The sequence below is a fragment of the Anolis carolinensis genome, chromosome 1 (assembly GCF_035594765.1).
Source record: "Anolis carolinensis isolate JA03-04 chromosome 1, rAnoCar3.1.pri, whole genome shotgun sequence".
NCBI lineage: Eukaryota > Metazoa > Chordata > Lepidosauria > Squamata > Dactyloidae > Anolis > Anolis carolinensis.
Window position 1 is genome coordinate 292,081,498 of NC_085841.1, and position 26,030 is coordinate 292,107,527.

The 26,030-nt window shown below is 37.4% G+C and overlaps 1 protein-coding gene across 3 annotated transcripts; it reads right to left on the reverse strand.

The window, feature by feature from the left end:
* Positions 1-1,027: 1,027 nt before the first annotated feature.
* Positions 1,028-23,785, reverse strand: apip (APAF1 interacting protein). 3 transcript variants are annotated; one of them, XM_008117404.3, is made up of 8 exons: positions 23,422-23,760; positions 20,556-20,632; positions 18,731-18,831; positions 14,342-14,390; positions 9,894-10,011; positions 7,775-7,910; positions 2,912-3,079; positions 1,028-1,964 (listed from the first exon to the last, which is right to left on the reverse strand). In XM_008117404.3, exons 2-8 carry the CDS (start codon positions 20,583-20,585, stop codon positions 1,865-1,867), a joined length of 702 nt encoding a protein of 233 aa, XP_008115611.1. In that variant the 5' UTR covers positions 20,586-20,632; positions 23,422-23,760; the 3' UTR covers positions 1,028-1,864. The 3 variants fall into 3 exon arrangements, with proteins under 3 accessions (XP_008115611.1, XP_003225217.2, XP_062823937.1); XM_003225169.4 differs by lacking the exon at positions 20,556-20,632 and having other exon boundaries at positions 23,422-23,757; XM_062967867.1 differs by lacking the exons at positions 1,028-1,964; positions 2,912-3,079; positions 7,775-7,910; positions 20,556-20,632 and adding an exon at positions 7,918-9,662 and having other exon boundaries at positions 23,422-23,785.
* Between the last annotated feature and the right edge of the window lie 2,245 nt (positions 23,786-26,030).

Genomic DNA, 26,030 nt, shown 5'->3' on the forward strand with positions numbered 1-26,030 from the left:
CAAATTCACACAAACAGAGAGATTGGTGTGGTTCACTGATAATAACAGAGTTGAGCTGTTTCAGATGACATGCCAATGGAATGATTTATTTTTTAAAAAATCATTATCAGAAAGAGATCAAAGTGTTGTTGAGAAAGCAAATTGCTATATAGCGGTATCTGCTGTCTCCTGCCAAAATATATCAAATGCAATAAAACACACAAAGCACCTGAAGGCAAGTGAGATTTTACAAAGGCAGACTCTGCATTTTATTCAATTGATTAAATAGATTCTTGTGACTGTCATTCAATCCCTGAAAACAGAAAAGAGGCACTCAAAACAGGCAGATTATGTTCTTGTTTGTATGACTGAATAAAATACTGATCCCCTTGATATTACATCAATATCAACCCCGTTCAACTGGACAAACATTCCTAATCAGTGAAAAATATGAAACAGAGACATCTGGACAAGGTTTTCAGTAGGGTGGTGTCTTCCGGATGAACCTTTTATGAATCATGAATTGAATACACTTATCATAACAAATAAAACATAAATCATTTGTGTTTTATAACTTTTATGTAAGTTAAAACTATAATGTGCAGAACCTAGAGACAAAAAATACTTGGAATACGATTTAATAAGGGAGAAAATATGCCTCCAGCTTACTTACTCAACATGAGTTCAATTGTAGCGACACCATGCCTGCATCGTGTGGATGTGTCTACTACTAAGTTCAGAATGCCAGTGATTTTTTTTCTGATTTGTTGTTTCCTGCTATAGTACTCCTGAAACACACAAAACCTATTCCAAAGGATTGGTACACTTCCCAAAACATCATAGAAAGTTCCATGGAAGACAGGACCAGGAAGACAAACTAGAAAATTTAGTTACTTTTTCTCTTAAATGAGCAGGGATAAAAAGCTGTTTCATGCACTATGTTACAGCCAGGTTCATTCCTTGGTATGTTATAATTTGATTGAACCCACACATATCATTCATCCTTCTAAAATACAGACAGTTTTTAGATTATCAGAAGAACACAATGCACAGGAAAAGGATTCCGATTTATTAAAATAAAAAGTACAATAAAAAGTTCATGTTTGGTTTTTGTACATGGCATTTTATATTTTCTCATTTAAAGCAGCTTCAAACATTAATTACATTTCCATTAAGTGCCCTGCCAGGTTTTCTTGAATGTTGGCTTTACAGCAATTAGAAATCTTGTTTTGACAATAGGAATGCTACCAGAAAAAAACAGCTGGAACATGAGCCAGGTAAAAGCAATTGAATCAAAGCTACTTTCAGTTATAATGCAAAATTAAGCACTTCATCACATTAACCTCCCTCCTCCATTTTATTCCGTTTTGCCAGCAATCGCAGGCAAAACGGAAGGCATGCAGGGTGCCTCATGGCACTCCCATCACATGGGGGCATCGGACAGGGAAAAGAGTGGCAACATGCATTGCCCTTTCCTCCATCCCATGAGTGAAAGACATTAAAAATGCGGGTAGCTCCACTGGAGCTACCTAAAAATCACTTACCTTTCTGTTATTGCCAAGGAAACATCTTGTGATGCTTCTTCACTATTTCAGACATGAATGGGGCACCATCATGTGATGCCAGCATCATCTGATGGCGCTAGGCAGGCCCCATCCCCAAAGAGTATTAAGGGATCAAAAACCCCAAGTGTGATAAGGTGGTAGGTAGCAGAGAACGTTTCAAGAAACCTAACAGTCTAGACTATCTTGCAACTTCTTTGTGATTATAACAAGTAGACATGTCTGATAGTAACATTTTGTAAAATAGGCATGTCTGCTAAGATATGGAGCCCTTTTATAATATTCCACTGAAAGACGGGCGTCATCTCAAGGCAAAACCTACATTAAACAATCCCATTTTCTTTAGTAGGAACTACAGCAGGATCGAGTCCATGTTGCTTCATTTGTACTGCAACATCGAAGAGGTAATCAAAACACTCACACCTGGAAAAGAAAACAAAACAGGAAAAATACAATGGCATTTTTCTGAATAGTTATTTCAATTCAAGGTCCAGCACCTTATGTATCACTAATTGAAGCAACATGGCTACATGGGAACTAATACCTTTCATTCTTGCATAATATTATTTTAAGAATATTTTCTTTTCACATTGAAAACACTATTGTAATTTGTGATTAAAAGAATAAAGCAGTTATATGGAGGAGCTATGATAACAGCTTAGGAGTTACGATTAGCTGATAAACCTAATTGTTCCAACTCCATCCCCACCCTCAAACCTGTATTAAAATTCACAAAAACTGGATGTCCTTAGAAGCACAGTAGAGTCTCACTTATCCAACATAAACAGGCCGGCAGAACGTTGGATAAGTGAAAATGTTAGATAATAAGAAGGGACTAAGAAAAAGCCTATTAAACATCAAATTACATTATGATTTTACAAATTAAGTACCAAAACATCATGTTTTACAACAAATCAACAGAAAAAGCAATTCAAATGTAATGTAGTAATTACTGTATTTATGAATTTAGTACCAAAACATCGCAATGTATTGAAAACACTGACTACAAAAACATTGACTATATAAAGGCTGACTGCGTTGGATAATACAGAAGGTTGGATAAGTGGAGTTTGGATAAGTGAGACTCTACTGTATTTGCAAAATGACTATGAAAATAAAATGTCATGGCTAGAGAATAAAGGTATTTTTCTCTGTGAACAATTTGACATCATGATAATATTTTCAATTTCTACGTGATTAAAAAGACAGTTCAAGTGAAGCAGAAATTACGATGCACCATTACCCTTATATGCGTGGGGATACATTTCTAATTTTTGCCTAACAGTGACATGCATGTGGTTATGCATGAGAATAATAAGAAACCTCATTTGCCATATCAGAGTTACTACTGCTAGTTGTTCTGTACTTACATGGTCTTAGCTTTTTCCCAAGTTCCGCCCCAAACATACACTCCGTGGCGTCTAACCAGGACAGCGCAGGAGTCTGGATACTCAATCATTGCCTTGGCCATTCTCTCCTTCAGATCCTTTTCTTCAGGTGTGTTCTCAATAATGGGAACAACTAAAGTATCATCATACCTGAAAAGGATTCAAGCAGAAAACATAGATCCTGTTTATATTAGGTGATAGGAACAGTGACAGGATAGCATGGAATCATGACCTTTGCCCATCTGAAATAAATGTGAGGAACACATAAAATCTTTCTCCCCTACAACTCAGATGGTTTGAAAGTCACTTCGGAACACAAATGTTGTAAGAACTACATGTCAGTGAGTCAGAGCAGCCTAGACCCCCCCCTCCCCCCCGAGGCAAAAAAAGTAACAGATTTGCTCTTCCATTCCCTAGGTGATGTGAGGCATTTTTACTTTTAAAAAACAATGCAGAAAAAGTTTTTAAAGTCAAAATAAATGGAGCATGTGCAGCTCTTCAGTCTTGCAGTGGGTGAATGAATTTGTCAAACACTTGTGGTTATTTATCCCTGATGTATACAGTATTATGGCAACAATGCTTGATCATAGTAATCTAAACCCTAGGTGATTAGGTGCATAATAACTGGACATGAACCACATTATTCAGGAGTAAGTCCCACAAAACTTTAGAGCATTACTTCTTTTTTAAAAATGTTTTTAAATTAAGTTTCCATATGAGATTTACAATAAAAAAATGGGGGAGGGGGAAGTAGGGGGAAGGAAAAAAGAAAGGGAAATGAAAAGGGAAAAAAGAAGGGGGAGGGGGGAAAATGAGACGGGTATATAGGGAGGGGGGGAAAGGGGTAGGGAGAGCATTACTTCTTAAACTGTGTGTTCTGACCCCAAATGGGGTCCCCTTAGCTCAATGTTGGGGCCACAAAATATTTGGCAACAGCAAACACTTTCTGAATGCCCATGTTTACAGTAGACTCTTCAGAAAATGCATCAGCCATACACCATAAAGAGGAAAACAGACTGTTTAGCAAATGCTGATTTGTTATTTTATTACCTATTGATTTTTATACCTATTTTATAAACCTGTATACATGGGGTCATGCAAAATGTTCTTGGGCTGACAGGAGTCCCAAGTAAAAAAGTTTAAGAAGCCTTTGGCCTAGAGTACAGAAGGACAAGTGCAGAACTGTATATGGCATGTCCCAGGGAAGGATCCAACAGAACCATTGCCCCTGCACTGTGGCTGTGTGCCTGTTCAGAATGCATGGAGTGTTGCCATGGGGAGAGGAGGGAAAGGAAACCCTGCTGTGATAATAGCTAGCTGCTACTACAATGCTGGATTCAGGTTTTCCTGAATGTTGCTCAATTTTTGGCTGGGTTGTGTCAATTTTTCTGTGTTTTGTATAGATTTGTCTTAGGGTCCTTCCACACAGCCATATAACCTGGAATATTAAGGCAGAATAACCCACAATATCTGCTTTGAACTGGGTTATCTGAGTCCACTGTCATATATCCCAGTTAAAAGCAGATATTGTGGGATTTTATTCATCTGTGTGGAAGGGGCCTTAAAAACCTTTGCTGCATCAGATCTGTACAACTACAGTAGACTCTCCACATTAGCTGATTTTTCATTATCAAGTAGAACTGCTGGCTTAATGAAAGTGTGGGGCGCTGGTGACTCCCCAAGAAGTTGTTAAACATTAATTTCCATCAGCTGCAGCCAGTACACACAATGAACAGAGACAATTAGAGCTCAAATCTAATAATATCTGGAGGGCCATTTATGTCCCACCCTGCTTTAGTGGATTATCTATATTATTCAAATAGTATTCCAAGATCTTGATTGTGAACAAGAGACAGCATGTTCCCTGCAGGAATTTCCATAATGAATACTAAAGCAAGATAACCCTGGCATTCTTCAAACCATATTAATTAAAATTGGTCAGAGTATATCTAATGTAGATACTGGAACATAACAGAAAGCATAACAGAAATCACAAATTGTACATGCCATGATTTTCAAAGAATTATATGCTTCAACTTCATGTTCTCAAAAAAGATCAGATGTTGAGATAGTGCTATGTATAAATATATTTCTATTATATATATAATGCCTATGGTTTGCTCATGCATAAAAGTATTATGAGTCTTAGTGTCAAGACGTCCTGATAATTATAAAAAGCCTGAAGAGGAAGCATGTTGTGATGGTGCAGATTAATAACCAAGAAAAATGGAGCTATGAATTAGTCACTGGTTCATTTCTCACTCTGTCATAAACTGATTTGGTGGTTAAAAGCAAGTTACTCTATGCCTCCATCACTCACCTACAATATAGGGGATAATGGGACCAATTTCCCTTAAAATTGGGGTCTCATTCAGCTGATAAAGATTTCCTTTCTAGTTCACAGAGTGTTTTCTGCTCTTCTCTCCATCAGTGAAAAAAGATAAGAGGTAGCTGGCTGTTACAAAATGAACTTTGGTCTATTTTCCTGCAGTTTTTGAATAAAAAAGGAACTTTGGTTTGTAGATTGGAAAAAAAAACTTTACAAGAAGTGCTCTGGTTTGCAGATTGGTAAGGCTTTGCAAGAAAATGAGCTCTGGTTTACAGATTATGGAATATATCCAAGAGAAGTAGTTTATCACTCTTTGGTCATACCCAACCCTGCACTATGGGCATGGCAGTTCAAGGAAGATATTGGCAAGCAGGAAAGTGTACAGAGAAGGGACACAAAATGATCAAGGTCTGAAAACCAAGCCTCAGGAGGAACCATTTAGGGGACTGAACATGTCAGGCTTGCAGAAGAGAACATCGATGGCTATCCTGAAGTATCAGAAAGTGGTCACTGGTCACATAGAAGATGGAATGAGCTTGTGCTCTGCTTAAGTCCCCCCAGGGAAATAGAGAGGAATATAAATAAGTATATTATTATTATATTGACATAAACCAATTCATTTAGATCACAAGAAAAAAGATTCTACCAAAAGCATTAGAAAAAACTTTATTGTAAGAACTGTTTGACAATAGAGCAGACAGGGTTGCTGTGAGTTTTACGGGCTGTATGGGCATGTTCCAGAAGCATTCTCTCCAGCCGTTTTGCCCACATCTATAGCAGGCATCCTCAGAGCTGTCGAGGTCTGTTGGGAACTAGGCAAATGGGATTTATATCTGTGTAATATCCAGGGTGGGAGAAAAAACTTTTGTCTGTTTGAAGGCAAGTCTGAATGTTGCAATTGGCCACCTTGATTAGCATTAAATGACCTTGCAGCTTCAAAGCCTGGCTGCTTCCTGTCTGGGGGAATCCTTTGTTGGGAGGTGTTAGCTGGCCCTGATTGTTTCCTGTCTGGAATTCCCATGTTTTCTGAGTACTGCTCTTTATTTGCTGTCCTGATTTTAGTGTTTTTTAATACAGTAGAGTCTCACTTATCCAAACTAAACGGGCTGGCAGAACCTTGGAAAAGCAAATATCTTGGATAATAAGGAAGGATTAAGGAAAAGCCTATTAAACATCAAATTAGGTTATGATTTTACAAATGAAGCACCAAAACATCATGTTATACAACAAATTTGACAGAAAAAGTAGTTCAATACGCAGTAATGTTATGTTGCAATTACTGTATTTACAAATTTAGCACCAAAATATCATGATATATTGAAAACATTGACTACAAAAATGCCTTGGATAATCCAGAACCTTGGATAAGCGAGTCTTGGATAAGTAAGACTCTACTGTACTGGTAGACAGATTTCGTTCATTTTCATGATTTCTGCCTTTCTGTTGAAATTGTCCACATGCTTGAGGATTTCAATGGGTTCTCTTGTGTAGTCTGACATGGAGGTTGTTAGAGTGGTCCAGCATTTCTGTGTTCTCAAATAATATGCTGTGTCCAGGTTGGTTCATCAAGTGCTCTGCTATGGCTTCTCTGGTCGAATTAGTGTCTTTCATGTTCCTTGATTCGTGTTTGGGCAATATGCTGCGAGCATAACCTCCTGAAGCCGGAAGTTGGAAAATGCTGAATTACCTCTACTGTCTGTATATCTGTGTTGTATGTCTAATAATGGCATTGAATGTTTGCCATGTATATGTATATTGTGATCTGCCCTGAGTCCCCTTCTGGATGAGAAGGGTGGAATATAAATACTGTAAATAAATAAATAAATAAATTAGCATGGCCATACAGCCCGGAAAACTCACAGCAACCCAGCGATTTTCAATTCTAAGATTCAATGATTAGGGAGAATTTAAATGGAACAGAAGCTCAACTTAGCAATTAGGAGAGATTTTATAGACCTTGCAGAAGCGTTGTTATAAATTTGAATTGAAATGAATTTAGTTAGCATTGGTATCACATTATGTACATGAGATGCTCAACACTCTGAAGATGCAAAACATTACATCCATTTCAATTCATCTGCAATGGAATTACATATGGAAATCTCAACTATGAGGTGTAGTTGAAGAGATAACTACAATATTGGAATTTGAATCTTGACCAAAGATCTCCCTGCCACATCTTCCAAGGAATTCTATATCCTTAAACAGCATCAGAGAATATCTGGTTATATGAAATACTGCATCTCTCACTGCATAATTATAAACAGTAGGAGCAAATGTTTTACATTTCCCTGAAATGTCTTGGTATACATTCCTCTGGTTTTATTACAGCCAACAGAAAAAAGGAACAGCACCAACTGTGCTCTAATAAAAAGAAAACCGTTATGATGCTTATTATTGTCTCAGGTAAATGACTGGGAAAAGGGGTCACTACAGATAACATAAAATTTAATCTTCTGAATGTTGCACATCTAATAGACTTTATGACTTTAAATCACTTACTAATGAGAAATTACCTGAAATATCCTCCTGTGGTACATTTTTGGATTCCTTTTATCATCTCCTGATGAGTAATTTTAAACTCACTTCCTGGATAGAGAAGTGTTGCCATTACAGCAGCTTTGGAGTGGGTGTGGATCACTGCTCCTGCTCCTAAGGGGATAAATACAGAGGAAATGTCTACATAGTTGCTTTAAAAAAGAAAAGAAAACAGTACTGATATTTTGTCATTCAACATTAGCTCCTATTCCTATACTTCTTTGGAAGAATAAATGTCCTATAGGTTGAGTCTCTTTTATCTAAAATGCTTTGAACCAGAACGTGTTTAGATATTTCCAATTTTTGAAATGTCTGAATTTGCATAGACACAGTGAATGAGGTATGGGAGAAAGGAGGCTAGTCACACATCTATCAAGGAGGAAAATAGAAGGAGGACTCTACCTATACAAGGCCCCTATAAAAAGAAGAGGTACTAGATGCTTCTCCAGATATCACATTTTCTGCCCTTTTCATAAAATATCTGGGAGGGAAGGAAAAAATACCTCTATTGCATATAGAAGTGGTCAATGGGGTCACTCTGTAGTTGCAGCTGTTCACAGAATGTTCCCTACCTGTGCACTGCTTGGTCAGAAAGTGAGTGTGGAAGTGTGTGGAACATTTGCTTTTAACAGTAGTCTTATGTAAGTAAAGTAAACAGTAGTCTTATGTAAGTAAAGTATTCCCCCTTCTACTCTTTGGCCCATCAGGGCTCCTTAAGGAAAAACACAGCAGATACTGAATGTGTGGTTAACCCCCTTTCCCCAAAGGTGGAAATTTCATGTTTTGGAGTACTGTACTTCAGATATTGAATTTCTAGAGAAGGAAGATACATCAGAAAAGGAAGGAAATAATGCTCTTTTTAAAAAAGGTCTTTCTATCCCTCAGACAAATTCTCTTACAGCTTGCATGAAGTGCATTTAAACAGCACATCCTGTTAACATAAGGCGTCAAAATGCAGAGATTTGAAGATTCAAATATGTAAATGACTGCATCTCTGGATACTTGAATCTGCAGATGAGTCCTCCAAAAGTGTGAAACTACAACCCCAACAAATAGTTTTCTCAACTAGATACTTCTCTTGTCAATGATGCCACTTACAGGATTATGTCATGATAATTAGCATGAATATCCTGCAGGCAAGTTTTTGTCTTACTTAGAATCAAGCTGTGAAATCCAATCTCTTGTTCCCTGTGCTCATTTCCATTAAGAGTACACAATCCATCCTGTTCACAGGCACTGCGTGAGATTTTCCTATAGACTTCCTGCCTCCTTGCCACCTTTTCCCTAGTTGAACCTAGCAGTTTATGCACTGAGTTTCCCATAGTGCTATTTATATATTCCTACCCAATAAAAATTAGCCAGTGACTTGGAGAGCATGCATACACACAGATACACTCATAGTGACAGTTTTCATTTATATAAAATTGCAGTAACTTGTCCCCAGCTTGGATCATTACCTTGACGTGGGAGCTCTGGCGTGGACTGGTCCATGAGGTCACGAAGAGTCGGAGACAACTAAACGAATGAGCAGCAGCAGCAGCAGTAACTTGTTATAATATAGAGTATGTGCAGACTATAAGTGGGTATGGAAAATGGAGTCACTGTCAATGATTTTAAATAATCTAACAAGTTGCTGAGAACTACTATTTCTGCTGTGTGTTTTCAAGGCATTTCCAAAATATTTGGACATTAGAACTATAAGAGGGTTCTCTTGGCAAGATTGTCTCAGAGGAAAGGCATTTGCCTCTGAAGCTGAGAGAGTGCGACTTGCACAAGCTCTCCCTACTGGTTTCCAAAATCAATGGAGGTTTGAATCCTGGTCTCCACAGCTGTAGTCCAATCCCGCAAACCACTATACCAGGTTGGCTAGGATGTACAAAAGGTAAAACAAATAAATATGTTTTAGTGGTAATTGTAATACTTGTTTAATACTGTAGCAAAGCTTCTGCTTCAGTAACATTACAGTTGAAATGAAGATATTTTCATTTCATCAAAAGAATACACTTTCATGAATATTTAATATTCTCCCTCCCTCCCTCCGAAATACATAGAGTGTCTACTTTATACATGCATACATCAACATTTCTTTTGGCATACCTCTCATGGTATAAGCATTCATAAAGAGTGGTGTGCACTGGCTCTTCTTTAGCTTTTTGTGTGAAGGAGGCCCACTGATGTCTTGTTCTTCAATGTCACATACAAACATATCCTCAGGCTGTAAAGAAAGAACTGGAGACAGTAACTTGGCATAAGAAAAAGCATATTCAGGTATATACTATACAGTAGAGTCTCACTTATCCAAGCCTTGCTTATCCAAGATTCTGGATTATCCAAGCCATTTTTGTAGTCAATGTTTTCAATATATCGTGGTATTTTGGTGCTAAATTCGTAAATACAGTAATTACAACATAACATTACTGCGTTTTGAACTACTTTTTCTGTCAAATTTGTTGTATAACACGATGTTTTGGTGCTTAATTTGTAAAATCATAACCTAATTTGATGTTTAATAGCCTTTTCCTTAATCCCTCCATATTATCCAAGATATTCGCTCATCCAAGCTTCTGCCGGCCCGTTTAGCTTGGATAAGTGAGACTCTACTGTACCATGCTTATCTTGCAATAGTATAATATACATATATACTCATACATACTGTAAATATTACAGATACCTCTACAGATCAAAAGTTTTATATGTGATTCATGAAAATATGAGGCAGAAAAGATTTTGGAAGCAAGGATTTTGGAAGTAAATGTATACAGCCAATTTTATTACAAGTTGAAAAGCAATGGGATGAAACAGAAGTTGTTGAATTTTTTTTTAGTCTAATGGGAATCTGAGGGATTCTTCTGACGCTTGACATATTGTTTGAACAGGTAAACCAGTGAGAAAGTAGATGACATTCTGCACAGATATATAAATCTATGTCTAGGATGAACCTAAGGAGAAATTGGTTCTTCTTTGATACAGCAAGCCACATTGTCAATTGAGAGGTGGTGCCTAACCTTTGATCCTCATCTCTAAAACACCTTTAAAGGTCTTCTAAAATATATGGTCAATTTAAATGAAAGTAAAAACACACTAAAATAAATAGGTATTCTGCCTATCTGAAGTATCTGCTTCTATGGAGGAGGGGACTGGGACTCTTTCTACACTGCCATATAATGCAGTATTTGATCTTAGATTATCAGATTTGAACAGGATTATATAAATCTACATTGCCACATAATTCAGTTCAAGTCAGATAATCTGAGGTCAGAAACTGGATCATATGGCAGTGTAGAAAGGGCATGGGAAGCAAGATAGATAACTTGGAACAGTGCTCAAATATGGCTACTGAATTCATTTTGAAAGTAGAGGGAAACCTCAGATTTTTTTGAGCAGAATGAACCAAAACACATCTCATTTTGCAGTAAGGCTTGTGCATATTTTTCCCACTGCAAACAAATGCTTATAAACTAATTTGTAACACTGAAAACATTGTATGGTTGCTAGTATTTGAGAAAGTATGCGGCCCTGATAGAGAAACAAAAGCAACCCATGAGTTCTTTGACATCATACACCTACAGTGCGGTAATTACACTTTAAAGGACATGGCAATCCTACCACATCCTAGGATCTGAAGTTTAGATATTTAGCCTTCTCAGCCAGAGAACTCCAGTGTCTCATATGTTAAAAAATTCCAGAATTCCATGGAATATTAATGCTGCAGTTAAAATGGCATCATGGTGGCAATTTGACATTACAATTGTTCCTACACATTTGCAGGTTAAGCATTTGCAGATTTGATCATTTGCAGATAGCTGTATTTAGTACCATTGCGTCTGCTACTAACCTACACATGACTGAAAAAAATAAACCATACTGTTGTCTAGGCATTTGTAGGTCCTACAAAGCATTTCTATGGTCAACTTCTCTAGGAGGATCTACAAAGCCCTAGAGAAATGTTCTCTTGGGTAAACAAAAATAGTATGATTTTTAGATTTTTGTTTCCACTTTCACGGGGACCCTATGCCTTTAACCCCTGAAAATGTGGATGAACTCACAAATACCTATATATGTAGGATTGGAGCCATATAGTTTATCTTTGTTTTTAACCCCAACTCTTTTTGTATTGCTTGACTTTAATATTTGTCAGGTAAGAAGTGTACTTTGCAATTACTGCAACTTCAGAGTAACCATCAGTATTCAAAGTTTTTTCTTTTGAAAGAGTAAAGACAAACAAATGAAAGCTGAGATTCATATTCCCCAGAATCCATCTGAATTCTAGTACATATGCAAATAGAACCGCTACAAAGAACCTTGGTTAAATATTTACAGAACAGTCTATAGAAGTCAACTGAAAAGAAAAGTCCACCAGACAGGATTTCAGCCTTAATTCGAAAGTGCACTTGAACGATAATTTCAATAAGACTGAGTCAGAAACCTCACAACATAAGGTTGCTGTTGTTGTTATTTTTAAAGGACTGATTGGATCTTATTATATATTCTTAGGGAGTGTTGTTATGGGCTTTCAAGCCATTTCGCACTTATGGCGACACTGGCATGAAAGTTACTTGGCAAGATTTACTTGGAGGGGATTTGCCATTGCTGCCCTTTAAGATTGAGCGAGTCACCTAGTGGGTTCCCATGGCCAACTGGGATTTCAAATGGTGATATCCCAGAGTCCTAGTTTAACATTCAAACCACTATATTATATTGGCTTTCTAGAAAACATTACCATTACTAGTAACCTTACCTTTTGCAATTTTAGCCATATTTTTGGTGCATTACAATGTTCACAGCAAAAGTTTCTAGGCCAATATGTACAGGGCAATCCTTTAAAGTCAGATTACTCCATTGTACAAATAATGAGCTGAATCATTCTTAGAAAACCATTTCAAGAGAGAAAACCACAGAGGCCACTTTCCTGATACATAAAACTTTACCAGCATTCCAAAAGAGGCAGCAGAGGTGCTATTTCATCTTGCCTTTGAAAACAAGCAAGCAACTGCAGTATACAGTGGCCATATGACATTTCCTCTAGCTGGCTATCCTTGTTAAATCACCAATCGAAAGGACCATTGCACTCGTAAGCAGCTCTGCTGTTGATAATGTTCTCTAAGCCCAACACAAAGCCAAAGGATAACACAGACAGACAGCGTATAGCAGCAGCAGTGGCAGCTTAATGACAAATAAGGTTCTTTACTGCCAGCTGCCAAATGAACACAGAAAACAGGCTGGACAACACAGGAAAAATAAATAAACCCATTTTAACCTTCCTATGTAAGGCCATCTAGCATATCAGCATGAACTTAGCATATAGAATTGGTTAAAATAGCCACAGAAGGGAAGTTCTTTGTCCATCTACATATATTCCCCCCTCCCCAACTATTCTTGCACTGCAAAAGCCCCACCAGGCTCCCTTTCTGTGGCAAAAAAGACTGAGTTCCTTCTACTCAAAGCCTACAAGAAGAGCAGGTCACCCTGTAAATAGGTTGTACTATCCCCATTGCACTATTATTTATATATTATAATAATAATAATAATAATAATAATAATAATAATAATAATAATAATAATAACTTTATTTTTATACCCCGCCCCATCTCCCCGAAGGGACTCGGGGCGGCTTACATGGGGCCAGGCCCGATAAAACAAACAAAACAGTAACAAAGCAATAAAACAATTATCCCAGTAAAAAACATCAACATCAATAAAAACAATCATTAAAATCAACAAGCAGGATACAGTGTTAAAAACAGGAGACTAATTCGTAGATCCCAGGCGAAATGCAGAGTGATACGAAATGGGAAAAGGAAATTTCACAGTTGGACGATAAAGTGCGGTATAAAATGGCAAGACAACAACAATGGGACTATTATGGAAACAATATATATCACCTCATTTTATATATCACCTCATTTTCAAAACCAAAAATTGACTGAAATCTGGCCATTTCCAGTTTCAAGGTTTGTTTTTTCTTTGGCAGTCCACTGATCTCGGGGACACAAAATTAGCCCCTTTACTAAATGTAGTTGCCTATCCCAGCGATAAGTGGATATTATAGCTTTCAAAAAATTTCTATGCACTAACACTGTTCATAGCAGGTACCACAAAAAATCCTTCAATGTGGAATATGTGCTTCTTACACACAGGTTGGCATACAATCTAGGAAAATACACCCTCAGAACTGTCTCTAAGGCCCTATCTACACTGCCATATAATACAGTTTCAGAATGCAGTTTGACTCCACTGAACTGGTATATATGGCAATGCATGTCCTTTTCTGTTTTTGCTTTGGATAAGGATTATGAACTATTATATCTCAGAGCCGTTAACAAGAAGGGCCATTTAGAACTGAAACCTACCACCAGTCACAGCAAGGAAAGAAAAAACAAACTAAGCTCCATAAACATCTTTGTAGTCTGACACAGCACCAGGACTATTTAGCAGACAAGACTAAAGACCTTGTAAAACTACAGCTCCCAGAACTTCATTAAAGTGGTATCAGAATGTATTAATTCTACGATGCACCCTGGCATTCAAATGTTACAGGTACATACCTGGATTCTTTCTTTTTGGACACCAGAGGGAGCAATATATATCTCATCGCTGCAGGGAGAAACCAGAATTTTAGTAACAGGTAGAAAGCAGCACAAAGCATCTGGCTTAATTTGAAAACACAATAGGAAGCCTGAGAATTTTTCCCCCTGCAATGCTTGTCAGCAGTGGCAGTTAACCTATTGCCCTAGGCTTAGTCAGTCCTAGAACAGTTAGCATCAGTACAGTTTGGATGTGATTATTTTTGTTGCCCTATGCTTTAAAGGGCAACAAAATGCTCTATATAACATATATTCAATTACATGATACTGTGATTACTCTTGTACATTCCGAACATGGTAATTGCTTTATCTGCGCAGGCAAAAATGTGACATTTAACAAAATACACAGATCTAAGTAAGCTAAAGTAATGCAAAGCTACTTGAGGCCAACTTTATTTATTTATATCCTGCCTTTCCCCGGTATGGGTCCCAAACTGGAGTACAAACCTTAATGGAAGCAAAGTGATACAATTTTAAAACTCTTGATACAAAAATTAAAACACAAAAACATATCACATTGTGATTCCTTTTCCTGGACAACCAAAAAGGGCAAAAAAAGCTTCAAAAGCTATTGTAATGTTACTTTGTGTCTTTTGGTGGATTTAATAAAGGTTGGCACTGCAATATATGAGTATGTTGGATTTTGTTGTGGTATACTGAACTTTGGACTGCTTCCTTGGAAACGTGCAGAGCAGAGACATCTAGTGGTTAACTGAACCAGCTTTCTCTGTGTTTGAAGACAAAGGCAGCATTATGTTTCTAGTAAGAATGGAGATTGTAGAAGGGGTTCTTTTCATTTATAAATAACATTCCACTAGCATTGTAGTGACATGTTTTCACAGGCAAAAAAACCTCGATAATATATGTGGGGAAATGTTAGGAATTTTAAACAAGTTCTGAATGCACATGTTATTAATGTAAGTCACTCCATACATCACTTATGCAATGTATTTGTACCTAACCCATTTCATATCCCTTGGATTGATTTATATAGAATTTGGATTTGAGTAGGACCCTGTTTAGTGCTATACCCCACAGGAATAAAACCCTAGTATCTTTGTTTAAAAGGAATAAGGCACCAGAATTGCCACAATTGTCAGTGCCCCCAAACCTATCTTAACAGGCAGCAGTCACATTGAGAAATGGATATATTCTCCTACTGACTGGGGTTCAGCAGGATAAAGTTTCCACCTGCTCCTACCAGTGATTTCTGGTGCTACAAGAAGTTGCAGCTGAAGTCCTGCTTCTACGGCACTTTCTACACTGCCATATATAAATTCAGATTATCTGAACTGGATTATATGGCAGTGTAGACTCATATAATCCAGTTCCAGTTCAAAGCAGATAATGTGCATTATCTGCTTTGATAATCTGGATTATATGGCAGTGTAGAAGGAGCCTCAGTGTTGCATACTGTTGATGAGAGGAGGACAGAAGTGTCATCCTGCTCTAGACTGAGTAGTAGAGCAAATCTCCATCACTTGACGGCTGCTGGCTTTTGGTCTGAACAGGAAATGAGATGTAGTTACACATTCATAAATATGGCTATGATGCAGAGTCTTCACAAATGCAAAAATACTAGATTCAGGAAATGGTGGATTTATAGTTAAGACCAGGGAGTTCTCAGACTATGTTAGTTAGTCCAGTTTACGACATGCAGTAATTGATTTCAATTCAGGCATCAATTCTATTAGACTACTATATATTTATTTATTTCAATCGTTTATAACCCGCCCTTCTCACCCTTTTTAAAATGGTTCATGATTTTAATCAGTGATGCAAAACACTGTCATGGCAACAATACAGTAGAGTCTCACTTATCCAACATAAACGGGCCGGCAGAATGTTGGATAAGCGAATATGTTGGATAATAAGGAGGGATGAAGGAAAAGCCTATTAAACATCAAATTAGGTTATGATTTTACAAATTATGCACCCAAACATCATGTTATACAACAAATTTGACAGAAAAAGTAGTTCAATACACAGTAATGCTATGTAGTAATTACTGTATTTACAAATTTGGCACCAAAATATCACGATGTATTGAAAACATTGACTACAAAAATGCGTTGGATAATCCAGAATGTTGGATAAGCGAATATTGGATAAGCGAGACTCTACTGTAATACTAAAATGTGGGGAGGGGGTGGTGTTTCTGCCACCTTGCTGTTTCAGAATTAAATTTGATTGGTATAGCTTGTGTGTGTGTTTTGCAAACCAAATAATGATACAAAATTACTGCTAAATATTTTAGAATAAATATATCTTATTTGTTGCATGCCAAATTTTCTACATCTCATGGACACAAAACTGTGATAAAGAAATGGTAATCAATTTACTAAAGTGGAAATTTCAATAACTTTCTATTGGAATAAAAACATTCCTTGGAATGTCCATTATTGGATTAACCGCCTCTCAATCTTAGTTATTTCTTCAATTATTACATCAACCACTTTTTATGTTTGAAAATATATTGGGCCCTTGGTATTGGCTGAGATTTGGTTCCAGGCACCCTCATGGATACAAAAATCTGTGGATGCTCAAGTCTTATTATTTACAAAGGTGTGGCAACATCAAGGCTTTATGTTTGGAAATTATTTTGAATATTTTCAAGCAGTGGATAGTTGAATCTGTGGATACAAAATACATGGCTACTGTTATAGAAAAAGGATTGTTACATTGTTGCAATGGCATGTTTCAGGACAGTGACTTCTTAATATTCTTTTATCAGTCATTTTCAAGATAAGAGTCACAAACAAACAAATCAGAAATCACAAGAGACTGCAAATGTATATGACTTAATGGGAGCGTCTTTAAATTTTCCACTTAAACGGTCATGTATATTGTCTGCCAATATACTATAATGTATATTTCTTTGTGACTTTCTTCTACAAAAAACAAACAGGAATATTAAAAAAGGCAAATGTCACCATATCTTGAATCAAGTCATTGTGAAATGTACAATATCCATCCTAGAACTATCTGAGCTGGTAGTGGACTTTTTCTCTAGAAACTGGATGGCCAAGGGATAAACACTTCGTGGCATAGCAGTGTAATGTGCCTCCGTCTAGCTAGGAATATTTTGAATGGGTGCATTCTGCTACTAAAAGGTGGATGATTTTTCCTCTGATCACCACTAAGAGGAGCCAAGTATCCACAAATAAAAATATTCAGATAGCTTCAGTTAAAAGGGGCAAATATTTCATTATGTACTCTTTAGAAAATCTACTCTGAATAATATACCTCCAATCAAACCATTATTTTGTCAGGTGTTGGATATTATTCAGTGAGTTTGCTTCCGTGAGGGATACAAGACTGTAAACATCTTAACCTGAGCCCCACAAAGTTAGGAAGAGAAGGAGCGAAGAATTATGCTGGATCTGAGAGCAAAGGTTTTATCTAGTCCAACATTCTGTTCACACAGAAGGAAATCAACTGACTTTTAGAAACGTCCCATGCTCCACAGTAATTGATTCACAGACACATAGTGCCTCTGAGAGTGGATATGGTATATATCCACTTGACTAGGAGTTAATTCATGTTATCTTTTTATTTCTAGAGACACTGAGCCTGAAAAAACCAGCTTGATATCACCAAAATCTACATTATGTTTCATGCTTTCCTACTCCTTTCTTGTGATGGGTGGATTGAATGAATTGTATGTTTGGGGTCTGGTTGAGGCATATTCAGGTTTGGCAGGGATTACGATGCCATCCTAAAACTAGAACCTTGAAAATGGCATTATGGAGAACAAAGGAGGTGAAGAATTCATTACCTTTGGCAAGAAAAGTGCTAAAGAGAAAACTGATGACAACTGTTGAACTTTTGGTTGCAACTACCACATGTTTACATAGTCAAAGACAATAGCTCTTTTAAGTTAAACAACCTATTTGTTCTGGAATTGATGAGGCTATAGCAGGTCTGAGCTGAATGACAGAAGTTATCTAAACAACCAAGTAATGGATAACCAAACATCGATACTCTTTTCCTTTTCGACTCTGTAGCTGATTTGCGAGGAATGTAGTTCTGTACACCCAACTCTCTTCTCCAGCAGCAAGTCTGAATGTAGTAGGTTGGTGAGTATGAATGAGTGAATGTATGTGAGTGAATGCTGTGTATATGTGATGTCTGCCCTTTGTCTATTTAACCAATATTATAAAACTAATACTGGTTCTATGTGTCTGTCTACTTCTTTCTCTCAAAATGCCTGATCTACTCTGTCCCACTGAAAACATATTAAAGAACATTTTAAGGTTCAAAAAGTATTCATGACATTCTCTCCAAATTGATAATGTGTCCATAAGTTCACTTTAATGTAAAATATATAACAAAGAGAACACTACTAACCCATGCTTTATGCTGATACCACCACCGGTCCCTGTAACCCACCCTAAGTGATAAAACTGCTGGCAAAGCTCTGGGATTAGATTCCTGGGATGCACTTTGTCCTGTAGAAGAAACAAAAAGAATTGAAAAATTAGTGACCTATTTATTGAAAGCTGCAGTATTTAGTCAACTAACAAGATCAGTTGAATAAAAAATGTGTTTTTAAAATATCAGGGATATTTTAAAAAGTTAATTATTTTTAATAGATGTGTGGCTTTGTTATTAGAGAAACATAATTTCTACCTTATCTCAGAAGAAAAAATCTTCCTAAGACGCCTTTCTTCAGAATGATTGTTTGTTGTTGATTAAGTGCATATCCTTAATAGTGTAACTTAAAAAAATATATACAACTAACCTTAACTATATTTTAATGAATGGTAAATTCGTTTAAAAACAATAGGATTGGCAGGCAATACAGTTTTTTCTGTATACAGAACTGTGGAAATGTTCCTATTAGTTCTGTTCCCGCTGTATGGACATATGTCACTTAGCAAACCATGGACTTATTAAAGAGTTAAAAAGGGGGCATTACCTCTTTAACAGAAAATTTGGAATAAGTTCTAAGACCAGAACAAAAGAGCATGTGAAATAAAGCAACCAAATCTGGTATGCCTTGCAGAAGTTAACAAAAAGACTTTGACTTTTTGTAAACTTCTTCCAACATGTACGGTATATAGATTTTTCATTTCAACAGCCTCCATTGTTCTTAGGATTTCCATTTTAAGGGCCAAACTTATATAATTATGCTTAAAAAAACTCACTGCTGGTGCTGCTGACTTATCTGCTTTCTATTTTGCTGTTGAGTAGGATCCTAATCTTTCCTATGTCGAGCTTGTATTACAACATGTTCTACAGACACACTGCTACAATCACTGACAATTTGCATTTCTCCAGCCCTCCTTCATCATCTTTCCTATGCTGATGCAGTCAAACCTTACAGCTAGACAGAGGACATGGAGGAAAAGTTGAAGGCAGTATAGAAACACTTTGTAAAAAAAGGAGTCTCTTGAGGACCGCTGGCATATTTAACATATGCTTGGAAATAAAGGTTGGCTTTATACCATGCTTTCTGGAACACTCTTATCTAGAAAGAAAATCTTGGCACATGCCTCCTGTACTCTTCACACAAGGTCTACTCAGAGCTTCAAATTAACTTGTTACTTGCTGTTAGTTCCTTGCATTAGTAACAAATACATGATTATATAAACGGAATCATAAAATCTTAAGAGTTGGAAAGTCCATCTGCCTGCCATGTAAGAAAACAAAGCTAAAATACTTCTGATAGATCATCATCCAACCTTTACTTAAAGACCTCCAAAGCTGAGACCATCATACTTTATTGGAGTCAAAATTCACCAGACAGCATAGTGGTCATGTTGATTGTGGAGGCTATAGTCTGAAAAATAACATTTCAAAGCTCAGGTCCAGAATACATTTTGGATTTATTGGAACTACAGAATCTAATACAAATGTCTGCTATAGTTTCTGCTCAAAATCTGAGTCCTGGATGAAGGTTTCCTCTCTCTCCTTCGATAGACGGAAAGCTCCACAAACTTTGTTCAGCATCTTAGTATGCACAGAGGATGCTTCATATTAAATGTTTCATTAGACCTCAACTACTATACATTTTCTCATCAAAAGACTACTTTAAAGAATCCTAAATATTTACATTTGGACCGAAGAAAAATAAATTAGATTTCAGAAAGTCATTCCACTTGGTAGGGTAAACCTGCCATCAGTAGCAAAGTTAAAAGATAGCTTTTAAATGGAGTTCTGCTGAAATTACCATTAACAACTGCAATTTGTCATTCTTCATTTACCACATCTTAGCAGATGCCAACAAAACACTCCAGGGCTGTTTTCCTGTTAATGTAAATGGGAGTACCTCGATTGAACACAATGCAGCTATGCAGATTTACACAAGTTAATGTTGTGAATCATTGCTAATCTGGATTTGACTATAAAAATCAAATTCCCTTTGAAACCTTTCATATTACTATATATTAGTCCAGCTTTATACATGCTATTTGCGACAAAGAAAAATGATATAGATTTGCATAAGCTCAAAGCAAGTTTCACTGCACCAGAACTTCTTCCAAATGAGTTTCAATTTATGCTAAATATCAGCATAATAGCAGATATTTGCAAAAGGATTCACAAGGGATTTACAGAATTCATGTTATACAAACAGGATTGGGGTATAGTGATAAAAAAGGCAAACTTGCTCTAACATTTCAAGGGAAGTGTAGCTAACTTGTACAAAGGCCTTATATTATAACAAAACACAAGCAAATTTGATGTGCATTCAAAGTACACAAACAGATCCTTAGTAGAGGGAAATCTACTCATCTACTCATCATGGGTTTAACAGCAAGTACAGTAATTGCAGAACAAGTGACACTGAGGTTGTCAGAAAATGTGTGAACAGAAGTAAACTATGTGGAGGAATGACAATCGCAGTTGGTTAGAAAAACCAACTGGGATCCAATTGCCAAACTGTCCTATTTTCTTTCTGGGGATAATCTACACTCAGTCTGCTACATAGCCAAATTTATTATAAAAGTTGCCCACTTGAGAAATCTCTTTCTCTCACAAAATGGGATCTCTTGTCATGGCGACAAACTTATTTAAATCATTTTCTAATTTAATTTAATCTGATTAATCAAGCTTTGGGTGCCTAAATGTATTTTAGCTAACTATTACAGGAGTGTTAGGATAGAGATTTTTTGTTTATTGTGTCTTTGTATACTTGTCTATTGTCCTTTACTATTGATACGGTCAAAGGACTAATCAATAAAGAAATATATCTGTCTGTCTGAAAAGGAATGACTAACTTTTCAAAGCTCTGACTTCAGATGTGTTTTCAACCACCTGGTTCTGTACACAAAGACAGACAATATTCCCTTGGCTATTTTCAGTTATGCCACAGCTTTCCAAACTATGTGCTGCAACACCTTAGTGCGTGTTGGCTGCAGTGCGTAGGTGTGTCATGCAAATGTAACAAGAACTATCAGAGTCTATATATAATAAGCAATAAATCATATAATTTGAAAAATATAATTGAAAGGCTTCATTAGGTATGTTGTGATTCCGGCCATGAAAGCCTTCGACAACTCCAAGGAAGGAGCTGTTACCTGCTGGAAAATCAAAAACGCTCAAGCTAATATGGACTTTGCCACCAGAGATCTTTCATCTACAATGCCTGCATTGTAGCAAAGGAATTTGTTGTCACCCCCACCAACAGTTTAGTTTTCCCCAAGAAATAATTTTGCATTAGGGTGAGAACTGTGCAGCTCTCCAGAAGTTGTTGAACTGCAACTGCCAGCAGTCAGAAAATTCCTACCCGTGAAGTAAAGGTAACTTTATATCTGCTTTCATGAAATGAGACACACCACTTCTATTGTCTACCACTATGCGATACTAAGGCCTCTTCGACACTGTCATATAAAATCCAGATTATCTTCTTTGAACTGGATCATATGGCAGTGTAGAAGGGCCTAAGAGTCAGGATGGTTTAGTAGTTTGAATGTTGGACCAAGACCCTGGAGACAAGGGTTCAGTTCCCTACTTGGCCATGGGAACCCATTGGGTGTTACTTTCAGCCTTAGAAAACCCTGTGATGGATTAGTCTAAGGCTGTGGGCCCTTCCACACAGCCATATAACCCAGAATATCAAGGCAGAAAATCCCACAATATCTGCTTTGAACTAGGATATATGGCAATGTGGACTCAGATAACCCTGTTCAAAGCAGATATTGTGGGATTTTCTGTCTTGATATTCTGAGTTATATGGCTGTGGGGAAGGGTCCTGTATCTACACTGTAAAATTAACACATTGACCCCACTTTAACAGTTATGGCTCAATGCTAAGGAATCATAGGAGTTGTAGTTTTACAAGATCTTTCATCTTCTCTGCTAAATAGTGATTGTGTCTCACAGAATTACAACTCTCGTGATTCTATTGTGCCATGGCAGTTAAAGTGGTGTCAATCTGCATTAAAATTTTATAGTACAGATGTAGCCAAAGATGAAAATGAAGGAACAGAACAATAGTACGAAGCACTATTTTTCCCAGCATAAATTTAATCTAGTGTTTCATTAGGCTCTCAAAAGAGAATCGTCAACAATCTGCTAATCTGTTATTGACAACCTTCATTTAGGCAGGTAATCAAAATTATCAAAGTAGATAATCTGGATTTTATATGGTAGTATAGAAGGGGCCGTAGACTGAGTCCTGACTAATCATCTTCAAATGCAAGTATGAAATTCAACTGATGAAGTTTCCCAACTGTTTTGTCTTTGCTATTTGGTGAGTTAGGGGTGACTGACCTTGGAATCCAGGAGTTATAGTTCACCCGCATCCAGAGAGCACTGAACAAATGCAACGAGAAATGACAACAATCTTGGAAATGTATAATATTTTCTTACAAATCATATATTAAAAATATAAATGAAAGGTTTTCCTGAGATACGTTGGGTCCCTCCCTATATATTTTGTTATTACATTTTATGTATGTGTCCTCATCTCTTTTAAGGCCCCTTCTATACTGCCTAAAACACAGGGCACAAGTTTACAAGTCATGGTGAAAACCCCCCTCCCCCCAGCTTGCATGGGCTAGAACGGAGGCCGAAAGAAGTTCCTTCCTCGTTACCTGTGTGTTGTCCCAGCCATTCCTGCAAGGACAGCTGCAATCCCCCCGGGGTTCGGCCATAGAGCTAGATTTCAGCTGCTTCCCTTCTTTCCTCCTATTGGGCTGCTGGAAATGGGAAGGAGACGAAAGACCCCGGGCCCTTCCTGCTCCTGACGCAGAGCGAAGCCTTCTCGTGATGCTGCAGAAAGAGGGAAAGGCACTGGAAGTCACGCAAGGCACTCTCTGATCTTGGTTTGGAGCAAATGTCACGACCCAAATCTTCCCTAGAGTCTTTGATTGCTCCATCCGTTGCCTTTATGTAAAAAGTAAGGCTGTAGTTGCATAGGCGAACCCCAAACTCTAGGTCTCCAAGTTTAGTGGACTTCAACTCCCAGAAGCCTCAGCTGCCTTGGTCAATGAGTATGATTTCTGGGAGCTGAAGTCCAAAACGCTTGGCTGACCAGCGTTTGGGAAACTGCATTATACTATACTACGATTTTTGTTCCTGGGTTATAAATGCCATTTCCTAATTGGTTCTATGGAGCCCCCTGTGGTGTAGTGGGAGAAAGCCTTGTGACTTGAAGGTTGGGTTGCTGACCTGAAGGCTGCCAGGTTTGAATCCCACCCTGGGAGAGTGCGGATGAGCTCCCGCTATCAGCTCCAGCTCCATGCGGGGACATGAGAGAAGCCTCCCACTAGGATGGTAAAAACATCAAAACATCCGGGCGTCCCATGGGCAACATCCTTGCAGACGGCCAATTCTCTCACACCAGAAGCGACTCAGGTTGCTTCTGACACGAAAAAAAAATTGTTTCTATCATAAAGACATGGAAAAAGTTTATTAAACTGCAAAAACTTTGTTTCTTAGTGGACATCCTGAAACACATTTTGCTATAGCTTTTTAATGAATATCTCTTGAGTCTCAACCAATTCAACATAGTTTGTGGCAGCCATGAAAACGAAGTGTCTGGAGTATAACAATTACAGTAGAGTCTCGCTTATCCAACCTTCGCTTATCCAACGTTCTGTATTAGCCAACACAGTCTACCTTTTAGTAGGCAATGTTTTTGTCGTCATTGTTTTCAATACATTGCAATGTTTTGGTGTTAAATTCGTAAATACAGTAATTACTACATAACATTACCATGTATTAAACTGGTTGTTCTGTCGAGTTATTGTAAAACATAATGTTTTGGGCTTAATTAGTAAAATCATAACATTCCAACATTTTCACTTATCCAACATTCTGCCGCCCTGTTTATGTTGAATAAGTCAGACTCTACTGTACTTTCAAAGTAAGTACTGCACCATTAAACAGGAAATAACAGGAACCGGGAACAATTTTTTTCAAATTGTGTTATCTGCTGAATGCAAGCAATCTGTATTTACTCCTGATGTCTGTGTTGGTGCCCTCAAATTAACTATTTATTTATTTATTTATTTCTATCATTTCTACCCCACCCTTCTCACCCGAGGGGACTCAGGGTGGCTTACAGACTGGCAATTTATGCTGATACACCATAGTACAATAATATAAAAATTAAAACAGTTAAAACAATTATAATATACAATATACAAAATTTAAAATCGTGCAAAGTGCTTATGCCATTCATCCACCAGACCTTGTATTCCAGACCAAGTCGAAGCCAGTAAAGACTTATTCTTTAAACCAGGGGTCCCCAAACTTTTTAAACAGGGGGCCAGTTCACGGTCCCTCAGACCATTGGAGGGCCGGACTATAGTTGAAAACAAAAACTATAAACAAATTCCTATGCATACTGCACATCTCTGATTTTGAAGTAAAAAAAAACCCAAATGGGAACAAATACAGCCTCAATGTTAATCATAATTATAATCCTAATAAAAACAAAAAAGAGAGTTGGAAGAAACCCCTTGGGCCATTTAGTCCAACCCCCTTCTACCTTTGTGCACCAAAAGCACAAGCAAAGCACCCCTGACAGATGGCCACCCAGCCTCAATGTTAATAATAATAATAATAATAATAATAATAATAATAATAATAATAATACATCACACAGTCCTAAACACTTGGGAAGTGTTCAACTTGTGATTTTGTAATACAAAATCCAGCATATATATCTCATTTGCTGTGTTATACTGTGTCTTTGTGTCAATAAGAATAAGAATAAGAATAATAAAGAGGGTTGGAAGAGATCCCTTGTGCCATTTAGTCTAACCCCCTTCTGCCTTTGTGCACCAAAAGCACTGGCAAAGCACCCCTTAATAATTAAGTATTAATTAAATAATAATTACAATATCATTATAATCAAGCAAAGCTTCGGAAGGCGTGCACCAGGTGAGGGAGGAGGTTGGAAAGGTGTGCGCCTTTCCCTCCTCCCTCACGCCACACGTGCGTTCCTCGGTGGAGGAGGAGGGAGCTGCTGCCGCTGCGGGGGCTGGATAAATGGCTTCAATGGGCCGCATGTGGCCCCCGGGCCTTAGTTTGGGGACCCCTGCTTTAAACGTTTGCGCACATAGCCAGGTGAAATTTGGTGAAATAACACTTCAAACATATTTTACAAACATATTTTCTAAGACAGCACTCTTGTCCTGAGATTCCTCTTTGCTTTGATGATAAAAACTAATGGAAACTATAGTATTATCAGCAG

What these genes read in the sequence shown, in the direction of transcription:
- apip (XM_003225169.4), bottom strand. Translation starts at nt 23,706, where the DNA reads ATGGAGCAATCAAAGACTCTAGGGAAGATTTGGGTCGTGACATTTGCT. An exon ending in ACCACAGGAGGATATTTCAG is followed by an intron (nt 3,080 to 7,774) that starts GTAATTTCTCAT and finishes AATCCTTTTCAG; the next exon opens with GTATGATGATACTTTAGTTG. An exon ending in TGGGAAAAAGCTAAGACCAT is followed by an intron (nt 1,965 to 2,911) that starts GTAAGTACAGAA and finishes TTTCTTTTCCAG; the next exon opens with GTGTGAGTGTTTTGATTACC.